The following is an 18467-nucleotide window of genomic DNA, read 5'->3' on the forward strand; positions in this document are numbered from 1 at the left end:
CCGGCAGTCTCCGGTCCCAGCACGGGACGGTCGGCCTCGGACCCCACGACTGCCTGCGGTCCCGGTACGGCTCGATCGGCCTCAAACCCTACTTCTTGGACTTCTTGGAGAGCACGATCGGCGCTGGACCCCACGGCAGCCTTCGGCTCCTGAACGTCACGATCGGCCCCGGACCCCACGACTGCCTCCGGGTCGCCTCGCGCGTCCGGTTCTGTCTCCTTCACCACCCGAGCCTCGGGCGCCGTGTCTTCCGCTGTCCGATGCTGCGGCTCTTCACGGCGCTGCCCTAGGAGCCGCGCTCTCGCTCTCCGCTCCTCCGCCCGGAGTTCTGCCTGTCGCACCTGCCGCTCCAGCTCCTTCGTTTTCTCCCTCGCAAGGGCTAACCGAACGCTCATCGGAATCGCTTCCCTATGCGACCTCTCGTCGCCTCCGTCCCTAGGGCTCCCCCTCCTACGCAAGCTACACTCCGCCATGCAACTAAATACGCGGGTGTCAGCCGGCGACGAAAGGGAAAGCGACCACGTACCTGGCGGTGCTGTAGAGCCCACGAAAGTCGTTGACGCCGCCGAACTCGCGAGTCCCGGCGTCGATCACCGCACGCAGAGTCTGTTCAGTGAGACCCGGCTGCCGCCGCTGAAGGCCTCCGGTGTCGCCAAGCTGCTTGTTGACAGCTGCTCGTTGTCTCGGCAAGTCCTGGACACCGCCACACTCCGCGCCAGCACTGGCCTCGTCGTCTTCCTGGCACACGATGTTGTCGAAGTGGCCGACGACGTCCACGATCCTGTCGGCTGCGCCAGTAATGTTTCTTGTCGATCGTGGAGTGCTGCGCTGGCTGGAGCGTGGCTTCTTTCCGGTGGCTTCAGGGATGCTCAGGACTCGTTGATTGAGTAAATAAATATATATTTACAAATGACGAACAACTCTTTACAAAACAAAACAGGAAAACGTCGCGCTGCTGATGCCGCTCGCGGCAACCCAACGCCAACAATGGCGCGCCAAGTTCCTTGCCGCGCACGGCAAGGCCTCTGTCTCGCGAGACAGAATACGCGGAGCCCTCGGGACCGCGGGAGAATAACGTCTTGCTCCGCGGACGGGCTCGTTCAGACTCCACTTTTCCAAAAAGGCGCACCGACATTCCGAAGGGAGGCCGGACCTCCCTCTCTCCCCCGAAGTCGCCGACATGGCCCCGACAAGGTCGCCTCCCCAATTACCTCGGCGGCAAGGGCGACCACCCGCGAACAGAGGTTTGTTTACTTCCCACGCGGGGAAATCTGCTTCCACTTTCGGGAGCTGGCCTCCGCTTGCCGCCAAAGGGAAAGACAAGACATCGGGCGCCTCCGAAGGACGCTTCGGGTGACCGCGCCGCCAATTCCCCGAGCTCTTTCGGCTAAGCCCCTTCGGCCATCCCTACAACGAGTATCACTTTGCAACCAGCACGGCGTCGGTAAAGTCGTCGCGTTTTGTGGACGTCCTATGGCTATGCAGTCAGATGTACGGGTGCGCGTGTTTGAACGCCGATTATATCTGTGCATGCGCCCTCCTGTCCAAAAATGCCACTGAAAGCTGACCACGAGCATAGCGCTCGCATGCTGCACCAAAGAAACCATTCCCCTCTCAGCTTTACTTATTCGCACTCGCTCGCAACTTTTGAATTGTTTAACTTTCCTCAAGAAATGTTTGCATTGGATTTTCTTGGTAGATTTAGAAACTAATAGAAACTTGAATGCAGCCTTCTTAGAAGTGCAACCCATTGTGCCGGTAGTCTTCGAGGCCGCCTTATTTTGGCCAAGTGTCTAGGGAGCAAGAGAGCTATGTCATTGTTTGTCGCGGATGCAAGTCTAAATGAATTAGACACGAATGCTGCGTCAATACTGAATATGAAATGGGTTCTAGTCACAAGTCTCGCACTAAAAGCGATGCCCAAAATATGGCGGCCGAATATGTTACCCGGTGGTGTTTTGGAAAGAGTTACCAATGACGGTCAAAAGAATATTCCGCGTCAATTTTTTTTTTTTTTTGGTGAAAACCAGACAGGCATAAACAATGCAAAATTTAGCAAACACAACCCTGGACTTCTAAGCAATAGTGGTAGATTAGAACAGTTTTCAGAAGTTTCGTTTTGAATTCTGGCGTAGCGGGCCTCGCATGCACAGTTTGACGGCCTCAAACCTTAGCAGAATTAAGGAACAACTATATATATATATATATATATATATATATATATATATATATATATATATATATATTAATTTACGATACCCAGTTTTTTAGAACCCTACAATGGAAATACGCTTATCTTAGAGGAGTAACAAGTCCCATACCACATGTTTTGGTAGTGTTTAAATACTGCCGCGTTGTAAGAGTGTTTTTCTTTGTCTTTTTTCTTAGGCCGTCAAGGACAAGGGAACACTCTTGAACAACTGTTGGGGTTTTGTTGACCGCACAGCATGCCCATATGCCGTCCATCAAAAAAATTAGAAGAAGACCACAAGACGGTGCTCGTCGTGAAGCACCAGGCAGTGATGTGCGCAGACGGCATAGTTTGACGGCTGGACGAAACCTACAAAGACCATGGGCCTTTTTTTGTTTGTTTGATATTAGAATGCATAAACTTATCACAGTAAATCATGTTCAAGCTTTTGTACTGAGCGAAATACCTGTCCAACTGGGCTGAAAGGCACCTAGAAATATTTTAATAAAAAACGTTTACTAACGACTCCCATTTTACTTCTCAGATGTGGATGTGAATATTGCATCTAACCAAATTACAGTGTTACTGTTGAATTCAGCATTGTAAGGGTAGACTATGTTGCGTGGCCTTCTATTGCAAGAAAAGACCGTAGCACAAGTGAGGCAGAAACTGGGCAGGAGCTTAAGCTGAAAAACGCACTTTCATAAACACACAAAAGAAATAAAAAAAAGTGTATAGTCAAGCAAACTGGTTTCATGTCACCCCCAAGGCAGATACATACACTGCGCTCCACTGTTAAAGGGGCACTCAAGTGGATTCTGAGATCGTCTATTTATTGTCATAACTCAATCTGCGGGCTCTAAGCATCCTAGAAATCCCAAAATTACATTCAAGGGCGGCCGATTTTCCTATTAAAAATCCAATCAAAGATCGCTGTTCTGCGCCTTGGCGCACGCCGTCAGGGGCGCTGTCGGACGGGAAGGCAGCAGGGAAGGGCGTGCGCCATCCAATCACGAGTGACGGCTTCCCGGCGGATTGATCCTTCGAACCGGCGGAGTGATCTTCCGAATGTGCGCGTATTTGATGGATTCTCGTTGGGACTCATTTTGTTTACTTCGGGTCTTGCGTCGTGCGGAGATGGACCTGCCAAATCTAACACCGTTGGAGGTGGAAATTCTTCGGCGGACGGCAGATATCAGCTCAATCTCCTACGACGCCACTCCTACGCGCGACGCCGATGCCTCGAACGCGACGGACTCGGACGACAGTTCGCGATGCTCAATGTCGACACCGGAGGAAGACGACGAAACCGACGACGCAACCCAGCGGCTTGGGAACACCAACTGGTAGGTGATGAGCTGTTTATTATACCTCTCATATGTATAGCTGATGCTGGTTTTCTGTTTTAAGGTGCCAATGCAGTTGCTGCGTGCCGATGGAAACCGTCGCAGAGTGTGTCTGCTGCCGTGACTACCCGGCCGCCGTTCGCAAGCAGCAGGGCCGGCAGAGCTGCGTGACAAGCCACCCGGATTTCCAGGGGCTGTGCCTCGATCCGGGTGTGCTACAGCTGGCCTTGTTGAACATGCGCTACTATGGTGAAAGAAACATGGGGGCAACCTCGAACAAGTGAGTACAACTTCGTGTACCGGTCGCGAAACTTGCTGTTCTGCCTCGGCCCCCGTTTTTCTTGCGTACGCATTGAAGCGGCGTGATAGCTTTGAATAGAAATCATCATTAGCGTTCAACTGCTTTTGAATGTTTTTCGCTTTGCGTGTCTGCTTTTTTCTTGTTTGCCGTGCTTTTTTGGTTCCATGCCCATGCCTCCCAAGCCGCGGGCCGAGGATAAGGACGGGTAGCTTTATGACAGCGTCTATTCGCCCGGCAGCTGGGAGAATAATTTTTCGAAATTCTACCGACGATCGCCTCCCATTGGTTGTCTGAAATCATACAACTGCCGGTAGAATGCTGATTTTCTTGTTCTTCCAACATCTCATGGAAACACGTTTCCTGGACAACTTTTCCTGGACATGTATTGTCGACGCTGACGTTTCATCGACACTCGTTACGCGAATTGCACGCTGTAGGGACACTTCATCGCGCGTGTATCCCTCGGGCCAGTGTTAAACCCCCCCTCTTCGCCTCGGCTTTCCCTTGGCGACAGTCAATGGTCCAATGGGAGTCAACTGCCGGTTGAATTTCGGGGAAATTATTCTTCTGGCTGCCGGGAGAATAGATGTTATGTGGCTTTATAGACTGACATGGAGTCAGAGTTGGACTACTGTCTCTCGTCGGTTCTTGAGGCTGCTCAAGTAGTCAGACATTGCAAGGAAAACGTAGTCAACAATTCAAACGCAAAAAAATACAAGGGGAGTCACACAGACGCCGGCAACATCGGATTTCAATGGTTTGTTTATGGGCAAAGGCGAGCTTCTTGCCCGCACTCCATTGCGCATGCGCGGCGCCGGTGGCGTCTGCTAGGGGCGCTCCAGTTTGTTTATAAACATGAGTTGGTGTATAGTTAGTTGTGCCGATCATTTGTTTGTTTGCAAATACATCACATGCACAGCGAAAGGAAACATAAAAGAGAACCATAATGTATGATGGTTTTTCCGGGGAAACAATCACAAGAGAGGTGTAGATTTCAGAGTAGCGAATATTGCTTATTACATCTGATTAGTCTGGTCATTGCCTCAGGTGTATGGCTGGTGGGTGTTCCTCACATTCAATAAATGTGGACATTGTTTCAGGCGCTTCCGGTTCGCTGCCTATAGGCAGTGTGTGCTTTGGCTGTGGCGAAGACTTGGACAGAAGAACAGGCGACCACTGCCCTCCTGCATGGTCAAGGCAATTAGAGGTCACTTTGCCAGCGCCACCTACTCCGGGTTTCGGTACCCCTCCCTTTAAAAAAATAAAAGCGCTAAACAATGCATTGCCCAGCAGTCGTTCTTCGCCCAAATGTAATGTTAGGCGTTAGAACCAGATGACAACTTATTTTTGTCCAGTTCAATGTCATTATCGATTTTCATGTTTCAGCGAGAACATTGGGAGTTTTCATTGGCTGCCATCTTCTTGGCGCCTTTGAGCACTTACTGCTATACTCCGTGTCACCTAACAACCGACTGCTGTGGATGCTACGAGCCATTGAGGCGAATCCAAGGCACTTTGAGAGTTTCCCATAACCTTTGAGAAAAAGCACGTTTTTTCAAGATAATTTTTTTTACCGACTTGACGGATTTTGTGAATAACACATTATTTTTGGAACAACGCCACTAGATACAGACGAAGGGAAAGACTGGAGAACACGAGCATGGACAGATTGTTTTCATGTAAAGCCTAGCCAAGTGCTGTGTTCTCGGAGCCAAATTGGCTAGGAAGACTCCGAACACTAATTAGGAATTCTTGCTCTTATTCCTGCAATGCACCTACAAGTTACCCAGTAAAAAGGCATCTTTACTTGACATTCTTTTCAGCTGAAATTGGATCTTTTGCTAACACACAAAGGAGCCTCGGGAAGATCCTCTTCCTTATCGTTCTCGCGGCGAGATAAGCTGCGAGCCACGCGCTTTCCAAGACGGAGCCGTGTCGCCGCGTGGGCACATCACTCCCGCGTAACAAGGCGAGGAGAAAACGTAGTTCGCTCTTTTTCAAACAATAATAGCTGTATTACGTCACCTACAGCCAAAAATTTGACGTTGTTGTCAAAATATAATGTGCATGTGCCTAAAAAGAGCAATAATAACAACTTTAGCAATCTTTTCGCAGTTCGCTATTTCTATTGGTCCAATTCTATGGAGGTGGTGGAGACACGGGATGGACCCCGCAAGAGGATATAGTGCCTGTGTATTTCTATTGCTGTGAGTTTACTAGGGCGCCTTGCCATTTAGAACTGGTCATTTTTATTGACTGAAGCCCAACAAACAATATGCTTCCAAAAACAAGCTTCCCCAAAAAGCACTTGAGTGCCCCTTTAACACGAACACGAAAAAAATCGCTTTTATTTGCAGTTTATTTCTTTGACAGCTATTGAAAAAGCTGAAAATTTGTCGCTCAGATTAGTGCCCCAAACGAGCGCTTTATTCCAGACCAATAGGCAAATGTCAGCCCCTCGAATTTAAGGTGAAAAATGAAAACAGGATATTGAATGCTCCCGCTAACAGTGTCGCGCAGTGTACATAAACACCAAGGCGAACCGAAGCATACAAAGAAGAAAAGACTCATTTCATTGGGGAAAAAAAAAGTAGAGATATAAATGGAGCACTCGCTTTCGTTAATTTTCACTGTCTTGCTGCCTGAAGTAACCAAACAAAATATCTGTCCGTTTGCCGACTGCTTTAGTCTTTGGTCTTTAACCTTTAATTTTTGGCTCTGGAGAGCCGCGGCATCGCGGAAAGCAGCAGCCCGTACCACCGAGGCCCGCGGTGCCGCGTCTAGGGAACATGGTAATGTGATGAGTATATACGTGCAAGATGACGACGACATGGGTTGTTGGTATTGGGGAGGGTGGCAGTCCGATTCGCAGAAGTCCAGACTTCATGGAGGCGGGTTGGGCGGGTGAGCAGGGAGCTATAAGGATCTTGCACGCCGTTCGATCAGTGCATGAAGGAGCACCAGGAACATAATGGCGCTATTGCTCACTGGGGTCCACTGGTGTCAAAGAATCATACTCCAAGGAGGTAGTCCAGCCGAAGTAGAAGCTGCCGCCTCCGAGGAACCGAGGCCCAGGGCTCACATTGAGACACCGCCGTTGCCCGGTATGTCACCCTCTCAACGTCGTCGTCGTCATCTCGCATAGAAATATCGAGCCCGCTGGCTTAGACAAGGCAGCACCTGTACCCACCGTTCAGGGGCCTTGAAAGGATTGCGGCCAGCGATTTCTCGAAGCAGCCAGAGGTACTTGACTACCGTGAAACGTTTTCTGGGGGACGCCTTTTCAAACAAAGTCTGCGCAGCTTCTTAGTGCAGCGAGGTTCATAAGGGTCAAGCGCGCTCCCAAGCATGATTTCAAATAGCGAGCACCCAACTTTCCAGAAAAGCACCATCTAGTGAACCTTTACTGAGAGTGGAACGTACCTCTCAAAATGGTGACGATAGCGGAGCTGACGCTCCACGCTCAAATCCCAGAGCGGGTCGCGCATGCGCGATGGCGACTCCGCTTTCCATAGAGCGGAGCGGGAAACCGAAAACGGTCTACTAAAACTCTCTATTATTATGATTATGCAAAAACGCTGCCAGCGGAGTGTGTGTGTATGTTACTTGCGACTCTCTGTTTTGCATTTTTCTTCCTCCGTTCAGCTGGCGTATCTACAAGTGAAGCAGAGAATAGGCGAAAAACAACATACAGGAATGACGCAGACTAAAAACTGTGTAATTTCTTTCTCATCTTTCTGCCTCCACGTCGCCACACAGCCAAAATATGTTTTTTTTCACAAAAGGGTGCTCGTGGAGCGAAAGCTCGCGCTGCAGAACCCAGGGAGCCTGGGTTTAACCCCACCCCTGCCCGTGTCCATTTTAATGAGCATCGCACCGGCGTGCAACCGTGAATCACTACTGCGTAGTGCACGTAAAAGACCCCAGGCTAGCGGTTGTACCACACTGGCTAAATTGCTTATCTACAGGCAACAATGTCGCCATGTTTTGGAATGTTCTGCCGTATAAACAACTGACGACCGATTTGTTTGTCGAAATACGCTGTGGAGGGAAAAAGATGAGAAAGAAATTACACAGTTGTTAGTCTGCGCCATTCACCTATACCCGTTTTCACCTCAAGAACCGTAGTAAAAAAAGTTCGGCTCCTCGCGGAGCATTACTAATTTGCCTCGTTATGCTGAGAATTGAGACATATGTAGGTGTATTTTAGATTAGAGATGTGTTCTTTTATCAAGACGTACACGTTACAAACGCAAAAAGTACCGCTCCTGCGTCCGACGACCAAATCTTGTGAGAACTACTTCGCGCGGCGCACGAACATTGAGCTAAACTTCCTTTTTTCTTGAGGTGAAAACGGGTATAGATTGCTTCTCTTGTATCCTCTGTTTTAGTTTAAATCTTATCAAGTGCGTTTTTCTTTGCATCTACGCAGCGCAGCAAACCATTACAATAATCGTAAAAGCCGGTAGGTAATGATAAATTGCGTTCTTGGTTGACGATTGCCGTAGAAACAGATTTGTTTCTAGGATTCACTTTGTAGAATTTGTTTGTAGGTTTTACCACGGGGACGACGGTTCATTCACGGCTCCATCACCTCAAGCCCGGTTTGCCACGCAGTTCAGCCACCTTACCACATACTTCGAGAGGCGATAGTGTTGCTGAAAATCAACGTCGTCTATGTCAAACACAGTGGCGTGGCTTAAGTACGTACGCCGACGGCGAAACATACACAAAAACGCTGCCATTTTGGACGCGCCTCCCTCATCTCCCGCCCAACTCGCCCAAACTCGCCTAGGTCGGAGCTGGCAAGCTTTTCCTATCCGCGGCGGCTTTTGCCACGTCACAATGAAGTCTGAGCATCTCGCCGCGAGTTCTGAATATGCCATTCTCCGACCGCCTCAAACCCTCCGTTCTGACGTCATGATCTAGAGAGTGACGGCGCGTGTCGTCATGCATGGCGCCGACCAATCGCGGCGAGCGCCGAGTTCGGCGGAGAACTCGCCTTGATCTCTCCGAGCCGAGCTTAGCCCCCCTGATCTCAACTGTTTGCTCTCTCTTCCGTTTGCGAAACCGATTCACCGGTGACGAGAAGCTAAGCTTCTCGTCACCGTTGAATTGCTGGCCACCGGGGATATGTCGAAATCTCAATGCTGTCGGCATACTGTCGGCGCACTGAGAACAAAAAAAAAAAAAAAAAACAGTACAATGTTTCAGCTGTTCACCCGGAACGAAGACTTTATTGAGGATAACCTCCTTTCTCCGCAAAGTAATCGCCGCTCACGAGTTGCCGTGCATAGTGTAACAAATTAAACGTCTTAGTATAAATATTGTAGCGTGAAAATAAATGAGTTGCCGATGGTGGTACGCGGCGGGCCGCTTGCTGTGCTCCCCTTCCCTAAAACCGGTCGTCGTCACAGCGGAGACGGGCTCGACTCGCTCCGGCCTTGGGGGCCCGCCGGTTCCTGAACACGTGCACCGCGCATGCGACGAAGTCCCCCGGGCCGGAGGGAGGAGGGAAGTGGTTTGGCGAGTTTCGCCGCTGGGACAAGGCAGTCGGGACTCGGGAGGCAGGCCGGTAACCGGACCGTCGTTCCACCAGCGGAAAGTTTTGTATCCCTAACCCTTGTCATTCAGTGTCCTACACTTACGGATGTTACAAGTGGTGGAGGTGCGGGGTAGGTCCAAACTCTACGATATGACAGCGGTTTCAAAGCTGGTGGGGCACCTTCAGTCGACGCCATCGACACCACGGACGGCCTAGAAGGAGCGGCCGACTCCCGGGTTCTGCGGAGCGGGAGGATCATCAACACGGCGGCGATGGCCACGAACCAGACCCCAGAAGCCGGAACACCGGGAGCTGCGGCGTTCAGGTCTATGTTTACGCCACCGGTGTTTCAAGGCAATCCGGAAGATGACGTCAGCGACTGGCTGCTGTTCTACGAGCGGGCAGGGGATTTCAACGGTTGGGACGGAACGCGCCGTGAGCAGTACCTGTGCGTTGCTCTTGGTGGAAATGCTCGAAAATGGTACTCCACGACACTGCGAGGGACCAACGCACCAACTACCTGGGAAACGTGGAAGGCAGCGCTCAAGGAGACCTTCGGGAACCGCAGCATGCGGGAGTGGGCCCATCTGCGGCTCAGCCAGCGGTTCCAGCTGCCGTCGGAGCTACCGGAAGAGTACTTCTACGATGTACTCCAGCTCTGCGCTCGAGTCAACGAGGCCATGACAGAGGAGGAAAAGCTCCGACAGCTGACCCGCGGCCTCAGGCCAGAAATGCTGGAACGAGTCGTTCTGGCCAACCCGCAGACCACGGCCGACTTCCTCGGCACACTCCAGCGTCTGACCCAAGCAAGCGAGATGGCCAAACATAATATGTGGGCCATGCCGTCCCATCCACTGCCGGGATTTAACACTCGGCCGTCGCAACACGCGAGTCAGGAGGTACGAGCCAGCCAAGCTTTCTCGGGCCCCCAAGGAGCAACGCCACAAGGGATGACAGCACCGGGCTTCTACCAACAGCCGTCTGCGCCACCGCCTGAGGTTACGTCGTCGCCAGATCTGCAATCGGAGGTGGGCAACTTCTTCAAAACTCTGACCGAAGTGCTTAGACCGCTCACCGAGCACAATGCCAGAAGGCCCACATTCCCCGCGCGCACGACACGCGCCGCCAACGGACAGCCTATCTGCTTTAAATGCGGAAGAGTCGGACATATCCAGAGGAGCTGCCCAAGACGCGACGTTCAGTCGGGAAACGGACCCGCCCGGGACTAAGGCCGCCTCCCGGGGAAGCAAAGGGTGAGCCACTTCTCGCGACTCTCGCAAAGAGCCACCTGGCTATGCTGCCGGCAACAGTGCATGGCGAGAAGACGTCTCTCATTCTCGACACGGGATCGGCAGTAAATGTGATTTCGGGAAGATTTCTCAACACGATCAAGGCCCCTTTGAAGTGCAGCCCCTCGGGTATAAGTGTGAGGGTGATCAGCGGCGCAGTTATAGTGCCGCGAGGCGAAGTTGAACTTGAGATAACAGTCGGGGTCAACAAGCTTTGGGAGCGTTTCCTCGTAATCGAAGGGTTTGACTACGACGTGCTTTGCGGCCTGCCATTTTGTCGCACTGCGGGCGTGGTACTGGATTTCCCTGACAAGTGCATTTATTTGCTGGGACAAAAGTTCGGGCTTACCGGTCATGAATCTACCACTACAGGAGACGCGCCCGTATACTGCTGCGAAGAGGTTTGCATGCCGCCACGCTCTGAGGCCGTGGTGTTGGTGAGAGCTGACATGAACGGACTGGCCGTGATTGAACCTGCGACTGGCAACCACTCTAAACAGCGTCCAGTGATTGCTCGTACCATCACTGAACTTTCCGGAGGTATCGGATGCGTGCGAGTGGCCAATCCTGGCGGTTCTGAGCTTTTTATTGCTAAGGGCACAAAAATGGGAAACGCGATCCCTATCGCCGATGTTCAGCTGGGCGTCGCCGCTCCACTGACCTCGGAGACACCTGGAGCCAGGGAAGGCGTGTCGTTCGGAGAGACCTTGGAGCCAAGCGAAAGAGAACACCTGCAGAATCTTGTGAGTGAGTACAGTCATCTCTTCGCATCGCCTGATTCTCCGCCTGGAAGGACTCATGTCGTGACTCATGGCATCGACACAGGCAGCGCGACCCCACTTCGACAGAACCCGTACCGGCACTCCCCGTATGAGCGAACTGTGATCCAGGAGCAAGTCTACGAGATGCTCGGGAACGGCGTGATTCGCGAATCGTCCAGCCCTTGGTCATCGCCAGTGGTACTCGTCAAAAAGCGGAATGATACCTGGAGGTTTTGCGTTGATTTTCGACGAGTGAATGAGCTCACCAAGAAAGATGTTCACCCGTTGCCAAGGATCGACGACATTGTTGACGCCCTGCAGGGAGCAAGGTACTTCACGACGCTTGACTTGGCCAGCGGATATTGGCAGGTCGCCATCGATGAAAAGGACAAGGAGAAGACGGCGTTTTCGTGCAGTTCAGGCTTGTACGAGTTCAATGTAGTCCCATTCGGGCTCTGCAATGCACCGGCCACCTTCCAACGCATGATAAACAAAGTCCTGTCGACAATGCTGTGGAGGGTGTGCCTCGCATATCTGGACGATATCGTGGTCTACTCCAGGACGATCGAGCAGCACCTGTGTGATCTTCGGGACGTCTTCGGGGCCCTCCACGAGGCCAACTTGCGCCTACAGCCCTCCAAATGCACATTTGGTGCCGAGGAGATTCGATACCTCGGACATGTGATCAACGGAGTGACTGTTCGACCTGATCCTGAGAAGCTGAGAGCTGTGAGCGACTTTCGAGTGCCGAGGTCAAGGCGCGACGTACAGAGTTTTCTCGGCCTCTGCAATTACTACAGACGATTCATACGTGACTTTGCAAGCATCGCTAGACCCCTCACCGACCTCACGCGAAAGCAGGTCACTTTCCATTGGGATGATGACTGCAATCGGGCATTCGAGGCTCTGAAGAGGTGCTTGACCACGGCTCCCATTTTGTGTCACTTCGATCCAGACTTGCCCACTGAGGTTCACACCGACGCCTGTGGGTATGGGATCGGCGCGGTCCTCGTTCAGAGAAAGGACGGCCAGGAGAGGGTGGTGGCGTACGTGAGTCGACATCTCAATCGAGCGGAGCAGAACTACTCTACGGTGGAACAGGAGTGCCTCGCGGTTGTGTACGCGTGCCGACAGTTTAGGCCGTATATTTTCGGAAGTCATTTTACGATTATCACGGATCAGTCTAGCCTGACGTGGCTAATGAATGCCAAAAATCCTAACGGAAGACTCGTCCGATGGAGTATTTTGCTGCAGGAATACAACGCAACCGTGACGCACCGCCCGGGCAGAAAGAACATGAACGCCGACGCTCTCTCACGACTACCAGTAGAGCAGCAGACCAACGACGATGAGAGCGAGCACCCGCTGCTGGCCTTGCGAGAAATCGACGTGCCAAAAATGCAAAGAGAGGATGGCTTTTTCAAGACGCTCATCGACCACCTCGAAGAGCCGGAGGCACCCGTCGCAGCGAAAACCAAGCGCGTTGCCCGGGCCTTTCACCTCCTCGATGGAGCACTGTATCGCCGGGCAAGAGGGTTCGAGAAGTTCCGGTCAGCCTTGGCTGTCCCCCGCCAGCTACGTAAAGAAGTCTTGTTATCGTGCCACGATGATTTGACCAGCGGGCATTTGGGAGTCAAGAGGACCTGGGAGAGAGTGCGCCAGAGGTATTACTGGCCGAGGATGTTTCGAGCCGTGCGCAGCCATGTGCGGTCATGCCCTGATTGTCAGACGAAGAAGACGCCACCCTTGATGACTGCAGGAAAGCTACAGCCGATACCGCCCAGCCCCAAGCCATTTCAGCAGGTAGGGATGGACTTCCTGGGGCCCCTTACCAGGACGACTGATGGCAATCGCTACGTTCTCGTCATCACGGACTACCATACCAAATGGGCGGAGGCGGTCGCAACTCCCGATGCGACAGCGGCAAGCGCCGCAACACACTTTTTGGAGCGTGTCGTGCTTCGACACGGAGCTCCCCTAAGCCTGATCACCGACAGGGGAAGGCACTTCGTTGCGGATATGATAGAAGAGCTCTTCCGATTGACCGCCACGAATCACCACCGGACCACTGCCTACCACCCGCAGACGAATGGGTTGTGCGAGAGATTTAACCGCACCCTCTCGCACATGATAAGCATGTACGTGTCGGCTGATCATCGGGACTGGGACCGTTTTCTGCCATACGCGACCTTTGCCTACAATACCTCTGTGCATGACACGACGAAGTTCACGCCCTTCTTCCTTTTGCACGGACGAGAGGCAACGCTACCCCTTGATGCGGCACTAGGAGTACAGTCCGACGAGGTGCGGGCCCCAAGCAACCAAGAGGTGCTGCAGAGGTGGCAAAGAGCCAGAGAGCTTGTTTCCACTCGTGAGCTGGAAGCACAGCGGAAGAACAAACAGAGGTATGACGTCAGCAGAAGGGAGGCCACTTTTCGCACAGGAGACCTGGTCTACATTCGGACGCCCATCCGCAAACGCAATCGGACCACGAAGTTCCTGCACCCTTTCCATGGACCCTTCAGACTGCTGCGCCAGACGGGAGCGAACAACTGGGAAATCGTCGACCGCACCGGGCGCCGGAAGGACATTGTGAACGTGGCACGGCTAAAACCGTACTACGAACGTCCGGGAGACCCCGACGGGGACGGTGAGATTGGGGAGGATGGCTCGGCGGGGCTTGACCAAGCTAGTGATGAGAGTTCGGAGGACGAGTTCTTTGATGCCGTGGACGTACCGAACACTCCGGAACCGTCGAGAGCTCAAAGTGCAAGTGCTAGTACAGTGACCACAAACCCGGCAGATCATGGACTCCGACGCAGTGCAAGACTTGAACAAAGGAAGGGTCAGGTGTGACAATTGTATGTGCACTAAGTCCTCCGTTGCCGCTTATTTCTTCTGGCATGAAGTGCTTGTGTGTTCAGATGCTGCGCTTGCGGTTTTCTTTGGTGTATAATTTATGTGCGTGAAATTCTTGGTGTGCGTCGCGGATGTTAATGCTGAGATTGGGACCTCTTCAGCTGAACAGGGAGGAATTTGTAGCGTGAAAATAAATGAGTTGCCGATGGTGGTACGCGGCGGGCCGCTTGCTGTGCTCCCCTTCCCTAAAACCGGTCGTCGTCACAGCGGAGACGGGCTCGACTCGCTCCGGCCTTGGGGGCCCGCCGGTTCCTGAACACGTGCACCGCGCATGCGACGAAGTCCCCCGGGCCGGAGGGAGGAGGGAAGTGGTTTGGCGAGTTTCGCCGCTGGGACAAGGCAGTCGGGACTCGGGAGGCAGGCCGGTAACCGGACCGTCGTTCCACCAGCGGAAAGTTTTGTATCCCTAACCCTTGTCATTCAGTGTCCTACACTTACGGATGTTACAATATGTACCAACATTCGTTCACAAAACGTTTTCTTACTCACCATAAAAACACTTGCAAGGCTTATGTACCGTCATATGTGTTGGATCCCGGACTTCTGAAGAGTGATGCGTTCGCGGAATGTTGCCGTCGGTTAGTTTAGTAGTCCCTCTGGACTATCGCTTTGCTTGACGTGCTAATAGGTTGATGGAGAGTCATTAATATAACAGACAGATCGAAATGAATGTTCAGCAGAACCAAGCAGAACTATTAGCCCTCATTAAGCGACGCCGCGGCCATTTTTCTTCTAGGTACTGCTCCTCCCTCGGCGCCCCTGCTCTCCCAGTAACGTGACCTGGAATTCCCCCTTTTATAAACAATAGTTAACTTTAAACCACGGTTCGCGTTCGAGAAAACGGGCCCTGGTGCAGGTGACAAGGTTGGGCGAAATTCCCGTGAGTCAATACGTACGTCACAGGTTTCGCGCGTCAAACCACGTGTGAACTGGCCGATTTCGCGAAATCTCGGTTTCGCTAAACTGAGGCGCGTTAAAAAGATCTCTCGTGTGAACAAGGCTAATAGACCTTTCCGGAAATATGTTGTGGCCCCTGTGGCTGCTTTGGCCATTGTAGCGTTCAAATGTACGGCACATGAAATTATCCAAGAAGCGAAGACGAAGTTGACGTTGGTTTGAACAGTTGGTGATTTTAGAACGCAGAAAACGCTGAATGAAAGCAAAATAGAGAATGTGACGCCTTTTGTGTGTGTTTAAAGCACGCTGTTGCCAGCCTCTGCAACACTTTTGAAAATGCGATTTCGCCGCATGCAAGATGGCCGTCTGGTGTAGAGTGCCTTCATACACACGCGCGCTTTCCTAGTCTGGTGGCCGCAGTCGCGCCGCAGCGACCAAGCGGAGAAGCACGATCCAGCAATTGTCATAGAAATCAGTGGGGCGAACCCAACGTGGTAGGGAACCTTAGAACGATAGGCTGGAAGCTGAAAGTGACCCCCAATTGGCTGCCGTAATGTCGCACATTTTTGACTAGACACGTGACCCTATGGTTTTACGTCTAGGTTTTAACGAATTACCGCGCACAAATAATTGCGTATTAATCTTTAATAACAGTAGTGAAAGGATAAGATATGTTGCATTTCTTTTAAGTCCAACATGTGCTTCTACGACAAAACTGGGGCAGCTTCGCAATGCCTCCGCTAGATGCCGTCAGCTGCAGTGCTGTATTTTGGGTTTTTATCGAAGCTAGACACTGATCTCTGGAGCTAACAGTATAGTAAAAAACATTTTTTATGTTTTATACACCGTTCGCAATACAAATCTCCGCTCAGTTTTGCGTAAAGGCGTCAGGATTTGGTACGGTCGCGTGTCTATATAGTGGTCAAAATTGTACAACATGGCGGCGTCCATGAGAGGGGGGGGGGGGGGAATACCTGGTGAACGGTATACCACTTTATCGCCCTAAGCAACTCTACCTCGCTGGGCGAACCAGAGCCGTGTATAGAGAGAGTTTAGTCAATGGGAGGAGCGGGGCAGATTCAGGGCGTGCGCCAGACGCAGAGAGAGGACTTGGCATGTCCTTTTGGCCAACCAGAAGCCGAAAAGAATCTTCTAACGATGGTAGCGTGAAACAGTTCTAATAAGAGCGTAAGGGTTAAATGAAGTAATTTCTAATGATTGAAAATATGATGCACGTGCTTTTTTCCATTGTGGTCATGCAAAAAGATGTAAGAAACGAATGCGCTGCTCAAACTGTGTTTTTCTCAGAAGAGTGTGACCGCTCGGACGTCAGATTCCTGTACCTCGGCATGTGGCGTACGGATTATGTCGATTGTTCCGCTAGTGACATCTTCCACTGTAATTCTGGATGACCGTGACTGAAAGATCACCTGCAGCATATTTTCAGTCATTGAGAGTTACTCCGACGCACTTGTTAATTTTGTTTCTAGTGACCACCACCAGGGTATTATTTCCGGCTTATGGTCGGCCACATTCGAATTTGTCAAGACGCCCTGGAACTCGCCGAGCCACCTTTCGGCCAATGGCGTCTTTTCATTTGCCTTCCATACTTCCCAATGAATGGCCAAACTCTCTCTAAACGGCTCTGGGACGAATCACTGACCTCTGTGATTATTTGATGGATCGCGTTTGCCCAGCTCCGCCTACGTACAGGAATCTGGCCAACGTTGAATGTGGCCACGATCGGCCGTCTTATTAATAGAGTTATATTATCCCTAGCCATAACAGTAATATGACGGACAGCGCTGTGGCGGCAGGCTCTGAGTCTAGTAGACTGTACTGCGGGTGATATTTCGTGCTTGATTGAAGTTGCCCGACGAAGCAGGTTCTTGAAGCTCAGTGGATATGACAAAGGAAGATCGACTATTCTGTCATGTTGTGCGGAGCGCTTTTCAAATCGTTCCAGTCACGAAAACACAACAACTTACCAACGGTAAGTATTCAGTGTTTTGTGGCTATCCTGGTGCACAGAAATACGTTCGGTGAAAACATTTATTTGTACCTAAGGTTTTCACGAAGTCGCCCCGACATCCTTCAGCTGTGAGTGAAAAACGTGTTCCCTATCTAGCGGGCGGTACATTGCGCAACCATACTGCAATGGTGTGGCAACAGATAATATAACTCACCCAAAAAGATGGCCGACCATGGCTGTATTCGCGGAGCGGACAAACACGAACCAACAAATAGTCATAGAGCTCAGTGAGGCGAACAACCCCCATCAGTTATGCTCAGTTTTACCTTATTTTATACCTCAGCCAAGGCTAGAAGTGCGAGTTCATAGCGTTGGCAGCTGCCGTCAATGCACAAAAGCTTGTGCTGCCGAGATGTGCCCTATAGCAAGGAGCTCGTGCTTGTAGCCTTTCCTGCGGTACCTCATAAATTCATAAGGTGAAATAGAGTATAGCTGACGTAGGCCAGCTCAGTAGAGCTCAAAGATCGTTAGCGGCTCAATGGCAGTTGGCGACGCGGTGTAACTGCGGCCGGTCGCGATCGCGTCAACTGTCGTAGAGGTATTGTAACAAGTGTATAAGTGACCTTCCGTAGAACGATCCAGGGAGGCCAATATTTGCTTGTTCGTTTGGCTGTTCTATCTAGGCTAGGGTCACGTGGTATGTCAAACGCAAAGATAGAAATGAGTTCTATGGGTGTAGCTGATCGCCCGAACCCTTCAGCAAGCCTTAGGCTGACGAGTTTTAGAATAGGTAGTTAGGGATCTTAACTCAGGACAACCTCTGTACGTCATGTATGACGAATACCAAGTGACCCAGTTTTTGAACTTATTACCGAATAGTCTTTAAAGTTTGTGAGAAGTTTGTTTCTTAATATCTTCCCGACTAACGCATAAATTAAGAGGGCAAGTGCTACCCTTTACCGCATAGGCCCTGCCTTAACTTACTGTGGAAATTTGTTCTTTCTCATCATCATTATAAAATGTAGTTAAAAACAATTTGCGCGTCGTTTTTTACTTGCAAAAAATGATGTAAAATATTTTTGTTCCTCTACGTTCTTCTTCAAGCTATTCAACTTTTTTAAAAGCGTTAAATTGTGAAGCATCCGTGATACCCCTAGCAGTTGTTCGTAAATCCGAGCATCTAAACTTTTCAATCAAAACATTTTCGTGTTAAATTCCCCAAGAACACGACATATTTATTGTCATG

At 51.2% G+C, this 18467-nt stretch overlaps 1 protein-coding gene across 1 annotated transcript; it reads left to right on the top strand.

The window, feature by feature from the left end:
* The first annotated feature begins 9655 nt into the window (after positions 1-9655).
* Positions 9656-10612, top strand: LOC120849530. The gene has a single exon (XM_040221773.3). The coding sequence runs from the start codon at positions 9656-9658 to the stop codon at positions 10610-10612; it is 957 nt and encodes a 318-aa protein (XP_040077707.1).
* The last annotated feature ends 7855 nt before the right edge of the window (positions 10613-18467 follow it).

The sequence above is a fragment of the Ixodes scapularis genome, unplaced genomic scaffold (genome assembly GCF_016920785.2).
Source record: "Ixodes scapularis isolate PalLabHiFi unplaced genomic scaffold, ASM1692078v2 PGA_scaffold0__279_contigs__length_252992795, whole genome shotgun sequence".
Classification (NCBI taxonomy): Eukaryota; Metazoa; Arthropoda; class Arachnida; order Ixodida; family Ixodidae; genus Ixodes; species Ixodes scapularis.

Excerpts from the sequence above, each read along its gene's own strand:
- LOC120849530 (XM_040221773.3), top strand. The coding sequence starts at position 9,656 with ATGGCCACGAACCAGACCCCAGAAGCCGGAACACCGGGAGCTGCGGCG.